Source organism: Eretmochelys imbricata, chromosome 6 (genome assembly GCF_965152235.1).
Source record: "Eretmochelys imbricata isolate rEreImb1 chromosome 6, rEreImb1.hap1, whole genome shotgun sequence".
Lineage (NCBI taxonomy): Eukaryota > Metazoa > Chordata > Testudines > Cheloniidae > Eretmochelys > Eretmochelys imbricata.
The window spans coordinates 111,861,453-111,877,301 of record NC_135577.1 but is presented as its reverse complement, the minus strand read 5'-3'; the positions used below and the strand labels follow the sequence as shown (position 1 = coordinate 111,877,301).

The 15,849-nt window shown below is 47.1% G+C and overlaps 1 protein-coding gene across 1 annotated transcript in view; it reads right to left on the bottom strand.

Annotated features, from left to right (window-relative positions):
• The window catches only part of RCOR1 (REST corepressor 1), a 125,400-nt gene that overhangs the window by 54,398 nt on the left and 55,153 nt on the right, over positions 1–15,849 (bottom strand). The window contains exon 3 of the mRNA XM_077819400.1: positions 14,510–14,593. Coding sequence (XP_077675526.1) covers positions 14,510–14,593 — 84 coding nt within the window. The remainder of the gene's footprint in view (positions 1–14,509; positions 14,594–15,849) is intronic.

The window sequence follows — 15,849 nt, the reverse complement described above, 5'->3', positions numbered from 1 at the left end:
TTGTGGAAGCACTTGTCTCCCTCTTCCCCCTGCATGCCCTGGTTCTGCTCTCCAGAGTCTCTCGGTGGGGGTTCAGAGGTCTTGGAACTGCCTGGGTCCAAAGAAAAGAGGTCACTCTTGCCTTCTTCAGGCCGAAGTACAGGGGCTTTTCCCCCACTCAGAGGTTATTCCCACCTTCATGGTGTCTTCCATGAAGAACTTTTGGAGTCAAAATTCCCTTGACTGCTTAGATTCTATTCGGGAACAACCTGTAGATCATGTCTCTTCTAGGTGCACTGGTTTCCCCCAGGCAATACAAACCGATGTCAGGGATGTCCATGACTGGGAAGGATTTGTAGCACTTTATGCAACTTTTGAAGCTGGGGAGCCTTGGCAAACTGCCCTACAACCAGCTGGAAGGCCAAGGCTGGGCTGGAAAGGGCAGTGTATACCAATGGCTCTATGTCCCAGAGGGAAACAAAATAGGGAGCCAAACCCTTAACATTTTATAGTTATGTCATAACTTAGACTTTTAAAAAACAGATTATAGAGAGAAGCTGAAGTATTCAGCATGAACACTGAAGCTCCATCCTAGACCATCAGAAGTAAGAAGGAACTAAGATGGAGGTGGTCTGGCAGCACCCTTTACAACCTTGGTGCAGAGCATCAGGAGAGCAGGAGCACATGCATGGACCAGACAGAAAAAAAAAAATCAAAAAAATCACCAGTCCTGGGCACACAAAGCACGTGTAACCTGAAGTGCTCGACACAGAGGGACAAACACGCAAAGACAGACACTCAAAGCCAGTACCCGCTATCTCTGGGGTGGGCACACTTTTTGACCCAAGGGCCACATCGGGGTTGCAAAACAGTATGGAGGGCCAGGTAGGGAAGGCTGTGCCTCCGTAACAGCCTGGCCCCTGCCCACTATCCGCTCCCTGACTGCCCCCCTCAGAACTCCCGACCCATCCAACAGCCCCTGCTCCTTGTCCCCTAGGGACCCCCGCCCCAACAGACCCTGGGACACCCCCGCTGCCCCAACAGACCCTTCTCCCTGTCCCCTGACTGCCCCAACCCCTATCCACACCCCCACCTCCTGACAGGCCCCCTGGGACCCCCAACCCATCCAACCCCCCACACACACTCCTTGTCCCCTGACCGCCCCCTCCCGGGATCTCCATCCCTAACTGCCCTATCCAACCCCCCCCACTCCCTGTCCGTCCCCCCTGGGACCTCACCCTCTATCCAACCCCCCTTGCTCCCTATCTCCTGACTCTCCCCCCCCTCCCCCCGAACCTCCACCCCACCCAACCGCCCCCTGTCCCCTGACTGCCCCCCGGGGCTTCCTGCCCCTTATCCAACCCCCCCCCACCCCTTAACATGCTACTCAGAGTGACAGGACAGGCTTATTGGAAAGCCTGAGAGGTGGGCTCACCTGAGAGGGGTGCAAGCCACGCTTCCCACGTGGCGGCGTAACTACAGGGAAGGGGGTACAGCGGGGGAGGGACCGCGGGTTAGCCTCCCGGGCCAGGAGCTCAGGGGCCAGGCAGGACGGTCCCGCAGGCCGTAGTTTGCCCACCTCTGTGCTATCTACTGCAAGCTCAGACAGCTACTCAGTGCCAATTAACCTCAAAAGGCACATATGGGCGTTCTCACAGTGAAAGCCTAACCAAGTTGTGAGTTCCATACTTAGGCACATGGTTCAAAATCCCTCCCATGCTGTCTAATTTACCCCATTCTCCATCCTCAGCTGGATTTTCACAGAAGTTTAGACAGGAGCTTTCCGAAGACCAGTATTTCAGGTCCCGTCATACCAGGAACGCTAGCTAATAAAGGCATCATACTAAAGTCAGGCTACATAAATAGTTCCTGGAACAATTTCATTATTCCAGAGCATGGTGGGCGGGTGGGAAGGTGCGTGCGCGTGTGACATGGGGAAGTGGTGGGAGGGACAGGCCACTGCTTGCAGGGAGCCTGTAGAAGTGGACTTGCCATAAGGTTAAATTACAGTTCATTATTATTGTTGCTGATAATGAAGCCTGTCACTAGAGTGTGGAATCATGCTGACCCTTTATAACCAGTACAAAAGCAGGAGAAATGGACAATTTGTCTCCTAGCTACCTCCTTGAAGAATGTCACTTAGGCAAAAAGGAAGTATCACTATTCACTGCTTTGGCTGAAAGGGGAAGACAAGTCAGAATCATGCTGAGGAGCTGCCCATAGCTGTGACTGCTGGAAGACAGAGCTTATAGTGAGAGCAACACACCACAGGCTTTGTGAGGACAAAGTCTCCAGATGGAAATTGGCTGGTTCCAGCTTCATAGAAGCCAGAGTAGGAGAAGCTAGTTTATCAGAGTGGGAAGTGGTCTATTCACAGGAGCATGTGTTCCTTTTGCAGCCGCCCCCCTCACTCACCAGCCCAAACTAGGGGAAATGACATGTTGCAGACAATGGTTCTCAGCACCCAGAGGCCCACTGAACTTGTGTTACCATTTGTAACTGCCAGAGCTGATTGGACAAAATTTTCAGCATCGTTTGATAAAGCATGATATGGACTTGATTGAGCCACGTTTGATATTAGAGGGAACCAAATCACAGATTCTATAATGCTGCTGAAGACAGTTTTGCTCCTTCTGCATTCACAATTTTCAGATCTGGTTTAGGCAGGGCCCTTTTGATCACATTTGAGGCATTCCCGCAGAGCAATGCCATTAGTACTCCTGATTGCAAGGGCCAAGAATCAGTGAGCTGCCTTCTCAAATCGTGCCAGTTTGGGAGGCTCAGTTTTAAGTAAGGGGAGGATTAGATAATGCATTTATTGTGCACGTAGAGTGAGTTGATTAGGGAAGGAACCTTTGATAAAGGTTTAAAAAAGGGGAAGAAAGATCATGATGAGTGTGGCATAAATGCCTCAATTAGCTAGAGATAAATGAAATTTCCTGGTGAATCTGGTTATCAGCATGAAACTGCTACCAGGCCACACCATGCAGGACTGGAGCACGAGCAAAAAAATATTACACTAATCTCAGTTTGTTGAGGTGGGAAGTGTTGGAAGTATTGTCTGAACTGGATCAGAGGGACAGTACCAAGCTGATTTTCCCAATGCAGATAGGCCTGAGAGGAGATGTTACTAGCACTTCATATATCCACCTCTGCATTTGATTACAGCCTAATCTTGGGTGGTAAATCTTAGTCCTGAACATTTTGTAGAGAGATTGGAAAGCTAGTTACAGTAAAGTGGTAGCTTGCCTATCCAGAGCTCAGATGACACCTATGCTTTGCTAGCTGGCAACCCAAAAGGATTAGTGTCAGATCTTCAGGCAATTTGGATTTTAAAAATATGCATAAGGATGAAGTAAATACTAAAAGCCAAAGTTACAATTCCATGTCTAACTCACTCTTTGGTGTGTTACATCTCCATCTAGTGGCAGATCCCCAGAGGCTAAGGCCTGGTCTACACTGTTCCGGAGTCGACGGCAGGGCGATCGGGGACCGATTTATCGCGTCTACACTAGACTAGACACTACACTGCACTAGACGTGATAAATCGATCCCCGATAGCTCGATCACTACCCGCCGATCTGGCAGGTAGTGTAGACGTGGCCTAAGAGTCTATAACAGCCAACACCTGGAATTAACCCATTAGGTCAAGTGGTAGCAGCTCATACTTTTAGCGCAGGATGTTGGAGGTTCAATCCCCAGTGAGGGCACATTTTTCCCTGAGGATTACAATGAACCACCACCACAAGACAAATAACTTCCATATTAAAACACAGCATGATGTAGCTTCAATTTGACCTGGTTCTCGCTGGGGTTGAATAGTGGTCCTACAACTTATACTACAGATCTGGCCAGCTTGAACTACTCAAATGCATTTCAGGTTATGGCTAAACAGCCATGCTACTTCCCCAGTATTATTACTGTACTGTCACATTACTAGTATTCAAATATAGATTACATCATCCAAAAGGGTTTTCTCTAGAAAAGCTTCCCTCTATTGCGAGCACTGATTCAACTCCCCTGGTAATTGCAGCAGCAGCAGGAGCACAACTATACAAAGGCTTCACGGTGCCAGTTGGCATTTTAACTAAGTAATCTGAACCTGCTTGTGATGAGGTGTTTAACCCACCCTTGGCTACGAAACGGTTAATGTAGACTGGGAATGGGGCTAATTAGCTGACAGGCCACAGGTGAGAGGCATCAGGTAGCTAAGCAAACCCTGACTCAGGGAGGGAGCCCAGCTGGGGAGGAATGAGCTGGGATGGATGTATAAAGACAGGAAATTGGAAGCAGAAAGGGTGGCTAGGAAATAGGATGCAGTAACTCCTTGGGAGGGAAGAGAGGTGTGTTTGGGGCTATAGCAGAGGTGGGCAAACTCCGGCCTGCACGACCCTCCTGCCCGGCCCCTGAGCTCCTGGCCCAGGAGGCTAGCCCCCGGCCCCTCCCCTGCTGTCCCCCCTCCCCCGCAGCCTCAGCATGCCGCGCTGCCGGCACAATGCTCTGAGCGGCCGGGCAGTGCAGTTGCAGAGCCGCGGCCAGCCACCGGTGCTCTGTGCTGCACGGTAAGGGGGCGGGGGGGTTGAATAGAGGGCAGGGGTGTGAATAGGGGTCAGGGTGGTCAGAGGCTGGGGAACGGGGGGAGAGGGGTCGGGGGGGGTTGAATGGAGGCAGGGGTCGGGGGGGGAGCAGTCAGGAAGGAGGGGGGTTGGACGGGGTGATGGGGGCACGTCAGGGGGCAAGAAGCAAGGAGAGATAGATAGGGGGCGGGGGCACAGCCACCCCTAACCAGCCCTCCTACAATTTTCGAAACCCGTTGCGGCCCTCGGGCCAAAAAGTGCCTGCCCCTGGGCTACAGAGACAAGTAGCCTGCAATTGCTCCCTGGCAGCAGGGAGTTGTGAGGCTGGCAACCCAGGGGGAAAAGAGTGCCAGATAATAAGGAAAGGGCTCAGGGAAAGGCAGTCAGGTCTAGAAAGGAACAGCCCTTAGCTGCTGTGTAGAGGGTCCCTGAGCAGGAACCTGGAGTAGAGAGCGGGCCCAGGTTCCACTGCCCGCCCCAGAGGATGTGGCCCCGGCGGGCAGCGAGTGGGAGGACCGCTGAAGATTCTGATACCTGGGAAAGGGGACAGACATCTAGTGACCAGGCTGGAGGGCTGAATCACGAAGAGGCAGCAGCAGCTCGTGAAGTGTGAGAGGAGCGGCATGCTGAGAGAGAGTGAGGCGGACAGATGGCAACTGCAGAAAGGGGCGTCGACCTTGGAAAGCTAATCCCCACAACAGGCAGGAGGGGGTGCCCTCTAGCAGTGAGTAGAGTGCCCTGTGACACTGCTCAGAGCAAGTCTGCATGACATGGCAGTAAGAGCGCTGGTGTGCCTTGGCTAAGCTAGCACTTCCACGGCACTGGCTGCGAAGGGAAGTGTTCTGAAAACAAGACTCATGTGGGAGAGGACAGAGCAGGAAAAACTAGGAAATACACTTCTCTAGCCAGGATGCCGGTGCTTGCTGCATCCTACCCTGTCATTACTTATAAATCAACCATTTTTTTTTTTAGAACAGTGTGTGACCATGACTGTTGAATCAGACCCCTTGAATGTTGGATCTACAGCACAGCATACACATCCCATTGCAAAGCTTGTACCCCAGGGATGAAGCACATGGTAGCAGAATAGAGTTGACTGCATGAAGCTGACTGCCTCCTCCCCACACAGGACCCAGGGACAGAAGCTCTTCCAGGGCAGCATGGCAATCTGAAGATACCTTTGATATACCCTGAATCTTTCAAATGCAAGCCCATTACATGGGAGTTCATTTTGAAAATAAAACACCAAAGAGTGCTTTCACCCCACTACTTTCCTGGTTCCAGTTTGAACCATTTCTGAACCAGATGCATCAGTGAAAGAGTTAAATTCAAATCCTAACTGAAGTGTGTGTTTGGGCTCCAGAGATACCAACCTGCAATAATAATGATGAAAGAGCTGGTCTAAGATTTCACCTGACATTGCAACAGCCAGCAAGCACCACATGGTGGCTAACAAACAAAAGGAAACTCCTTCTTAGGCTTGTGTAAGTAGCCCAGACTCTTATTTGGAAGATCTTGACCTCTGAAATGGAGAAGCTGCACTTTTGCTGTTTGCAGTATTGTCTCTCTGGCCTCCCACAATATGATCATTTGTAAGCATATGAACTTACCCCAGGTTAAAGACAGAAGCCAGGTCCATTAGCAGTTCCCCTTTATCCTTCTAGCCTGTCTTTTGGGCATTTATATCACTGCTGCAATTGCCACTGCCAATAAGTGAAAACTACTGTGATAACCTTTCTACAGTTAAACTCCTAGCGAATGTTAAGTTAAACCTTGTTTATCTTGGTTTTGGATTCATGAAGTTGTATTTTCTAGCTGCAGCTACTATATTTGTGTCCAAGTTTTACGCCTGCCAGGTTCACTGTGTACTATTAAATTTGGATTAGGGATAAACACAAGCCCATTCTGCCTTTCCATTAATTTTTTTTTGCTGTCATTGCGAGAAGCCAACAGGCTGATGTTAGTAGGGGGACAGGGAGGGAATAAACAGCATGATCATAAGTACTGTTAAGCTACCTTACCTCTACTGACCACCTGCCCCGCAAACACCACCACACACCCACGGATCAGGTTCTGGACAAAAAAAGTTACAGATCCAGAAATCCAGCACAAGAGTCTCCCGGAAGTCTTTGCTCCATCATGCAGATCTCTCTCGGGTGGGGGGGGAGGGGGGCACAAAACAAAAAACTAATCTCCCAGGTCATCTTTAACCATCATGAGGCAGCCATAAAAAGGCACAAATCTAATGTTTTTAAAAAGCGTTCTCAGGTAATCTTTGAAGTAGTAATTCTATCAATGCAAAGGAACAGTGTCAACTTGAAGCCTTGCTAATTACAAAAGCAAAGTACTGAGTCAGAAGTGCCACCTACCCCAGAGCCTCCCTGCCTTTTTGTGTTTTATACTCACTTTTCTATGCTGTGCTGCAGACACCCCACACCCTCCCCAAAAGAAAATGGGAGCTGACCATGGCCTGATCTTGCTAAGAGAGCCAAGTCTCTACAGAATCTTGTTGATTTCAGCGTGTGGCTTTGCAAAGACGTAAGTGCACATCCATGAGGTTGGAGGTTTACATAGCCAAGCCACAATTTTGCAGAGAAAACCGTGAAACCAACTATAGACAGGACTGTAAAATGCGCTCAGTACCCTGAAAAAAGAGACAGGTATTTTCTCCTCCTCTAATCTTTGTCATTCATTTTAGGTTAAAAAAAAAATTCAGATTAAGGCAATTTTAAATTGATGGTGCATCAAATTCTAAGCTACCCTGCCATGTCCCCTTAATATTAAGAGAAGCATGATCATACCTATATGTTCTTTGCAATGATTAGCCCTGCAAAATTGTTAAATATATGGACCATGGCCGTTTAAAGGTGACCTACATGGTGAAAGTTTGGGCTTTACTCGAAGGATAGAGAATGCCAGGAGGATTTTCTCAACAAAGTGCTGGTTTCTTTGAAATGGGATACAGTCCTTTTGTTCTGTGTCTGTACAGCACCTAGCACAATGGGGTCCTAGTTCATGATACATAATAATAATAATAATTAATCCTTCCACCAGGCTGTCCTCACCCTCTGTTTGCTGGAGGTCCTCAGCAACCTCCCCCAAAAGCCTGAACAGTAAGGTCACAAAAGCCGTAAACCAAATTACAGCTCTCCTCCACCCAACTGCATGGCCAGCAGAGGCCACTTCTTACCGTCAGGTTTCAGAGTAGCAGCTGTGTTAGTCTGTATCTGCAAAAAGAACAGGAGTACTTGTAGCACCTTAGAGACTACCAAATTTATTAGAGCATAAGCTTTCGTGAGCTACATTGGATGCATAGAATGGAACATACAGTAAGATTATATATACACACACACACACACACACAGAGATAAGTTGGAAGTTATCATACAAACGATGCGAGGCTAATTAGTTAAGATGAGCTATTATCAGCAGGAGAAAAAAAACTTTTGGAGTGATAATCAAGATGGCCTATTTAGTTGACAAGAAGGTAACAGGACACTTAATTTAAGGGAATAGATGCAATATGTGTAATGACCCAGCCACTCCCAGTCTCTATTCAAACCCAAATTAGTGGTATCTAGTTTGCATATTAATTCAATATATTCATATTAATTCAGCAGTTTCTCGTTGGAGTCTGTTTTTGAAGCTTTTCTGTTGCAAAACTGCCACCCTTAAATCTTTTACTGAGTCGCCAGAGAGGTTGAAGCGTTCTCCTTCCGGTTTTTGAATGTTATGATTCCTGATGTCAGATTTGTGTCCATTTATTCTTTTGAGTAGAGACTGTCCAGTTTGGCTAATGTACATGGCAGAGGGGCATTGCTGGCATATATCACATTGGTAGATGTGCAGGTGAATGAGTCCCTGATGGCGTGGCCAAATTGATTAGGTCCTATGATGGTGCCACTTGAATAAATAGGTGGACAGAGTTCGCATCAGGCTTTGTTGCAAGGTTAGGTTCCTGGGTTAGTGTTTTTGGTGTGTGGTTGCTGGTGAGTATTTCCCTCAGGTTGAGGAGCTGTCCGTAAGCAAGGACTGGCCTGTCTCCCAAGATCTGTGAGAGTGAGGGATCATTTTTCAGGATAGGTTGTAAATCTTTGATGATGCGCTTAGTTGGGGGCTGAAGGTGACAGCTCGTGGTGTTCTGTTATTTTCTTTGTTGGGCCTGTCCTGTAGTAGACTTCTGGCTACTCTTCTGGCTCTGTCCATCTGTTTTCTCACTTCAGCCGGTGGGTACTGTAGTTTTAAGAATGCTTGATAAGAGATCTTGTAGGTGTTTGTCTCTGTCTGAGGGGTTGGAGCAAATGCGGTTGTATCCTTGTATCGAAGAGCTTGGCTGTAGACAATGGATCGTGTGGTGTGGTCTGGATGAAAGCTGGAGACATGTAGGTAAGTATAGCGGTCAGTAGGTTTCCAGTATAGGGTGGTGTTTATGTGACCATTGCTTATTAGCACAGTAGTGTCCAGGAAATGGACTGCTTGTGTGGACTGGTCCAGGCTGAGGTTGATGGTGGGATGGAAATTGTTGATATCATGGTGGAATTCCTCAAGGGCTTCTTTTCCATGGGTCCAGATGATGATGATGTCATCAATGTAGCGCAAGTAGAGTAGGGGCTTTAGGGGACAAGAGCTGGGGAAGTGTTGTTCTAAGTCAGCCATAAAAATGTTAGCATATTGGGGGCCATGCAGGTACCCATAGCAGTGCCGCTGACTTGAAGATATATATTGTCCCCAATTGTGAAATAGTTACGGGTGAGGACAAAGTCACAAAGGTCAGCCAAAGGTCCTCATCCACAACTATTTCACATTTGGGGACAACAAGAAACTGATGAGCTTGAATTAATATGCAAACTACATACCATTAACTTGGGTTTGAATAGAGACTGGGAGTGGCTGGGTCATTACACATATTGCATCTATTTCCTTAATTTAAGTATCCTCACACCTCCTTGTCAACTGTCTAAATGGGCCATCTTGATTAAACACTACAAAAGTTTTTTTTTCTCCTGCTAATAGCAGCTCATCTTAACTAATTAGACTCTCACAGTTTGTATGGCAACTTCCAACTTATCTGTGTATATACACACCTATCTATCTTACTATATGTTCCATTCTATGCATCCGACGAAGTGGGCTGTAGCCCATGAAAGCTTATGCTCTAATAAATTTGTTAGTCTAAGGTGCCACGAGTACTCCCGTTCTTAGCATCAGTCTCTAACTATTGCTAATGGAGTTTGTAACGAGCTAGCAGCATGTTAGCTCTAAACACTATGACCAGACCTCACATGGTTAATGCTTAGTAACAATGGCAACCAAACATTTCCCTCCCCACCAGAGGCCTAGGCTGGCACACAGACGTCTTCCCAGGGCCAATTCACCACACTTGTTTTGCACTGTCGACAGGACCGCAGAATAGTGCTTATGTAACTAGTTTGGCCAGCCCAACCTCCTCACAGTCTTCTGTGCATTATGATACCCTAGTGAGCACGGCTCCAAGTACTGCTGGTTCTCCTCTGCGGGCACATCTGACAGGCACTCTACTCTCCAAGAAGAAACAATGGGATAGCATCCAGGTTTTCCCAGAATTTACCAATGCAAATGTACTTAGGCAGGGGAGAAGGTGCAGACGCAGGTCAGTGGTTGCCCTGGAGGGGGGTAAAAGAAAAAAAGCTGCCCTGTGGATGCAGCTCAGCCACGTTTGTGTAACCAGGTCAGATGCCACCACGACCGGGTGGTCTGCTTGTAATGCTTGTGGAGCCCTGAACTGGGCATTCCTTTCCATTTTAGTTAACCCAGAGCTTACAGCTTCCTGGGATCCACTATTCGCATTCTCAAGAGACCTTGACAAGAACAGCCAAACAAGGGAAGGTGGAGAGGATCTTCTATGTTTTAATAGTTTAAAAAAAACAAAAACAAAAAAATACTAGATTTGTATGGGAATGAAGAAGGTAGGATAGACCTTGGAGACAGTCATCGTAGATCGTAAAGTAGCAGCAAAGGCAGCTTCTCACTTTGTTGATCACATTAAAACTACGTGCCCATGAAGACGATCACCAGGATCGTGCCATTACCCCGATTACTTTATATTCAGGCTTCCTCGGAGGCTGCTGGAACAAGCCAATGCTTCCTCATTTTCAAACTAGCCCAGTGTTGTTATGGTAAAGCCCAATGAAGTACTTGGCAATGCTGTTTTACAGTAAAAGCTGTTTTATCCAGCACGTTGGGGGAATGGGGGGTGCCAGTAAGTGAAAAATGCCTGTTAAGAGGGAGGGAGTTTGAGTGCAGGAGGAGGTGTGGGGTATGGGCCCTGGGAGGGGGTATGGGTGTGGAAGGGGGCTCGGAGAAGGGGATTGGGGAACGGGAGGGGATGTGGGGTGCAGGCTGTGGGAGGGGGCTTGGGGAAGGGGGTTGGGGCGTGAGATGCTGGATCCAGGGTTGCTCACCTCAGGTGGCGCCTGCAGAGTCACCTAGGAGTGGCCGGGATAGGCCACTGCTTGCAGGGAGCCACCTGAAGTGAGCACTCACCAGATGCGGCACCCCAAGCCCCAACCCCTGTCCTGCGCTCTAAACCCCTCGTGAGCGTTCCTCTGCCCAGGAGCAGCAGGGACGTGTCGCCGCTTCTGGGGAGCGCCGTGGAGCCAGGTAGCGAGCCTGCTGGCACCGTGCCAACCAGACTTGCTATGAAGATTAGAAATGTTGGTGTATAGAGCTTTCCGGTTGGTACAGGGCCTGATAACACAGCTTTTACTGTAAATAGTTTCACAACACCTGCCTGGCTTTATGTACTGAGAGACTGCTCCAGGCCAGGGGTGCACAAACTTTTCCGGTTGCATGCCCGACACCCCCTTACCGTTAATGGAATCTGTCTGTGCTCCCCTCCGTTACTGCACAGTTGACTCAGCAGAGGAGCTTGGCCTGAAGGTGGAGCTGGGGGCGGGGCTGGGCTCCAGTGGGGTGTCGTTCCCTCCCCGCCTTCTGAGGGGGGGCCGGCTTCGGCCCTGCCACACACCCCGTAAGGGTGGTGCACCCCACAATTTGGGGACCACTGCTCTAGGCTGTGCCATGGTAGATCATTAAAAACAAACTTTCGCCATTCCCCACCTCAGCTCCCATCTGCCAAACAGATTAGTTCCTTCACTTTACTTAGCTCTTCCTCTGCCTTGCTCAGTCCTGCCTCTCTCCAGTGAGATCTAACGTCCCAGCTCTGCCTCCATTAACAACATCTCAATGCAGGTCAGAGTAATTTCCTGAAGTTGAGGCAATTCTTCGGAGAAATCTTTTTAAAAGGTCTAAGAGTGCGAGAGCAGGGTTCTGTAGCAGGTGTGGATGGGCTACAGGGCACAGAGGAATGGACTGACTGGGCAGAGACGAGCACAGCTATTTTAAGAGATAGTCGGGAGCTGACCTAGGGCAGACTGGAGGGATTTTGTTCTTGCTCTACTCTGTCAGAGCATACAACATTTTATTGTTCAGTCTTTGTTCATGAAACTGCCAGTGGGTAAAACCATCTCAGTGACACTCTGTAACAAAGGGTTTTTGGGGATCTGTAGCACACATATAACCCCTTATTGACAGCACTCAGTTCAGGGTGTGTGGGGGAGCGTGAAAGGAGCAGAAAAGTTATTGACTCCCAGGAATATAGTTAACAAGCCGAGGGATGCAAATAACAAATATGCCAGTAAATAGTAGACAGGGCCAAAACCACTACAGTATATTCCTCCAACATAGGTAAAACACTGTCCCATCTTCAAGCATACATGGCGCAACTAGGTTTTAATTGACCTGCGCTAAAGCCTTGGACAAGCAAGTCTGTACCGCAGTTAAGATCCGTCTTACAGTGTAATGGTGTGACTACGTCAAAGGAAGATGCCTGTAACCTGGTCCCACAACCATTTTTCCTGTAGTTTCGACAAGCCCTTACTCAATTCAAACCACTGAAATCTTCATGGAATCTTTCAGCATGCGCCTCTATTTCAGAGGATGGCTACACTGACTAGGACAAGGATATATGCTAACTGCTGTTTATTGTGCTTACCTGGCTCTTCCCATTAAGCCTTGACCCTGAAAGTAAAGCAAACCTTCAACAGTAAGATTGTGTGTAAGAGCAGGTGTGGGCTGGGGCCCTGGACATGAGCCAAAGTGGTACTACACAGGTGCTAAAGGATTGTCTAAGCCATCCTCACAGTCCTGATTTTTCAGCCATAAACCCCCTCCACGTCAAATAGCCCTACAATAAAAAGAAATTCTATGAAGACCTGCTGCAGTTAAGTCCTTCATGGGGAGGGTCTCCCCACAGTATGGGAGATCGGTACAAGGCACCACTCTCCAAACACTGTTAACTCTCTGAAAAGAGAGCAGCAGGAACAATACGGGGCCAGTTCAGATTTTGTACGGTTGTAAATCATGGCATGTTGCCCTGGAAGTCAGTATAATAAAATTGCTGTATGGTCAGACACAGACAAAGTTCGAAGTTCACCTGTATGAAATTTGAGAGGAGAAAGTTCCTAGACACTCATTGCTCCAAAGATGCAAGGTCTTGGACAGAGTCAATTATTCCCTTTGGGGGTTATTCACATGCATTATATCCAATGGTACCAGTTGGTAACATACAGCCACCCCCAACTACACTTACGCTCACCACCTCCAGCTCAAAAAGAAATCCAATTCCTAACAGCAAGAGGCTAAAAATTGCAAAGCCAAAAATCAACCCCCATATCTGAAGCCAGGTACTTGCAATCTTTTGTGATTTTGCAGACTATCAAATTTTAGCAGGTGGCCCAGGAAGAAAACACATTTGTTTCCATCTGTAAACGCCTCACCACACACACACACACACACACACAAGAAGGAAGCACTCTCCCCTCCAGAGATTTTATACAATGCATACAAATAGGAATACAAAGTTCACTAACTGGCAGTCTGACCTCACCACTAGGGGAGGAAGTAGAAGTTACACTTATATGGCACTTTTCATCTGTAGATTTCAAAGCATCAACCACTTTTTACAGATGGGCAGGCTGTGAGAGGGTAAGTCACCCAGCAGAACTCAGGCCATCCAGGATATTACTAGTCTGATGCCCTATCCACTAGATTGCTAAAGGAGGCAGTATAGGTATTCTTAGTCTTCAGCAAACCCTCACAACGGCCTTGTGAGGTGTATCACCCCTATGCAGCCAATGAAAACAAAGGTCAAGCGATTTGACCAAGGCCATAGAGGGAATCAGTATCAGAGCTGGGAGTAGTACTTCTAGTTCCTTGCTCCTGGTCCTGTGCTCAGGTCACAGCACAGAAAGTTAAATTAAAACAAAATAAACCCCCTCCACTTTAATAAAGAGAGCTAGCTTTTAAATGGTAACTATGTTAAAGACACTGTAATTCTTCAGGAAGTGAACCACAATTAGACATTTCTATCACTTGTTCCGCCATGAGTTAATGGCCATTTGAAACCTGTTCCCAGGGACACATTCAGTTTAAAATTTGCTCTCACATGGAAATCAAAGACACTCTAATCGTTCCCACACTTTATACTTGAGTTCCAGGTATGGAGTTTTTGAGCATTTGGAGTCGTCGTTTTTTTTGTTTGGACAGGATTTCTTCCCTCCCTCCCCCGAAAATGCCTCTCCTCCTGGCTCCAGAAACTTTATTTCTGCTACCTTCTACAGCACCTGCAGCATGTGACTGGAAGATCACAGCAGCTTGCTGATCAAGAGCCTCAAAAATTCATACCATGGAAGGAAGTTGTAAGAGGTCTTTCCTCCTCCCCAATGGATATGGCATTCCGGGCAGCTGCAGTAAGGAATGAAACCCTGTATACGGTCCTTTTTTAAGATTCCCAAATTCATTTTGAAGCCCACTGAGACGATCACACTGCGTAATCGCTCTCTGCTGTAAAAAGGTAACTTCCCCTTCTTAAAAATAAACCACTTAAAAAAAATAAGAATGCAAAATAGACTTACATTTTGCCTCGGACAGATTCTGATTAGGTGACCAGACCAGCATGCCAAGGTTCTCTCTCTCCTGACAGCGTCTTGCAAGTTTGGCTTAAGAAAAAAAAGAGAGATATACAGCAAAGTTAAAAACAAATTCAAGAATCTTATCGCCAGCTAGTACTGAAGCAAACTGGGTACAAGAGTGGCTTATCGTCCAGCTTTTAGTCAATCTAACAAGGTTAAAAGCCTTCCTCCCTCTCCCCCTTTAGATCAGAGGTCTCTATTTGTCTCTTCTATATATCACTCTTAATACAATGTGACAGAGGAAGTACATTCACCCTCTTTCGTGCAGGAAGCTCTAAATCGAATGTTAATTAACATTCTACATCAGCATACTTGATTATTTCTCTTCTGCCTTTTGTTAATTGAAGGGAAGGAGCAAGAACCAGATGCTATGGATACGAGATCCTGAATGCTATGGTTGCTTCCTTGTGAAGTTAGGTTAGGACTTCAGGACAGGCACATGGAATGAAGAACGTTCTGGGATTTTTTTTTACAAATCCCTGTAAATTATCCCAAGCCACCCTCCAGTTCCAACTAAGTATTTCCACACTGACATTTCATACACTCTGGGCCAGATTCAAATCTCAGTTATATTGAGGTCACTGGGATTAGAATCTGGGCCTTCGTTTGTACAGTTATTCTAAACAGGGAAATGGCTCTCTTTGTTCATGGGTCTGTTACATCACAATAAAGAGCTGCCCAGCATAATGCATTAAAATCTACAATTCAAAGCCATGTGCACATATGTTCCTGATCGCTTGCTATTCAAGTTGCTCTCTCTGAAACCAATGCAAGTTTGTGTACCTCAAATTTTTGGCAGTCTGCTGTTCAATTCCTTACACCATTAGCCAGGTACAGTAAAGATATTAGAAGAGAGAGAGTTATCAGAAGGAGACACACCAAAAATGGAGTCGATAGACCAAAAGCCTCTCTCCGTTGAGTCAGCACGTGTAGTTAAAATCCATTACTAGTACTGGCAGCACAATGTTAAGAGAAAAACTCTCATATCTAGCTACCAGTGGAGAGCTGGGTATTATTATTCCTACTACAAAATCTCTATGGAGTGCTAAAAAGTTATAATGCTTCACATATAGAATGACACATACCCTGCCCCGATCTGATTAATAATATATAAAACACAACAGGACCAGAGTTCTAAGAATTTCTTCTCCTGGATACATCTGCACTGAACCGCCTCCTGTATCAGCGAGTCTCAGAGCCCAGATCTACAGATTTAGGCTCATGCTGCGGGGCTAAAAATAGCAGTGTAGATGTTCCCACTTGGGCTAGAGCTCAAGCTCTGA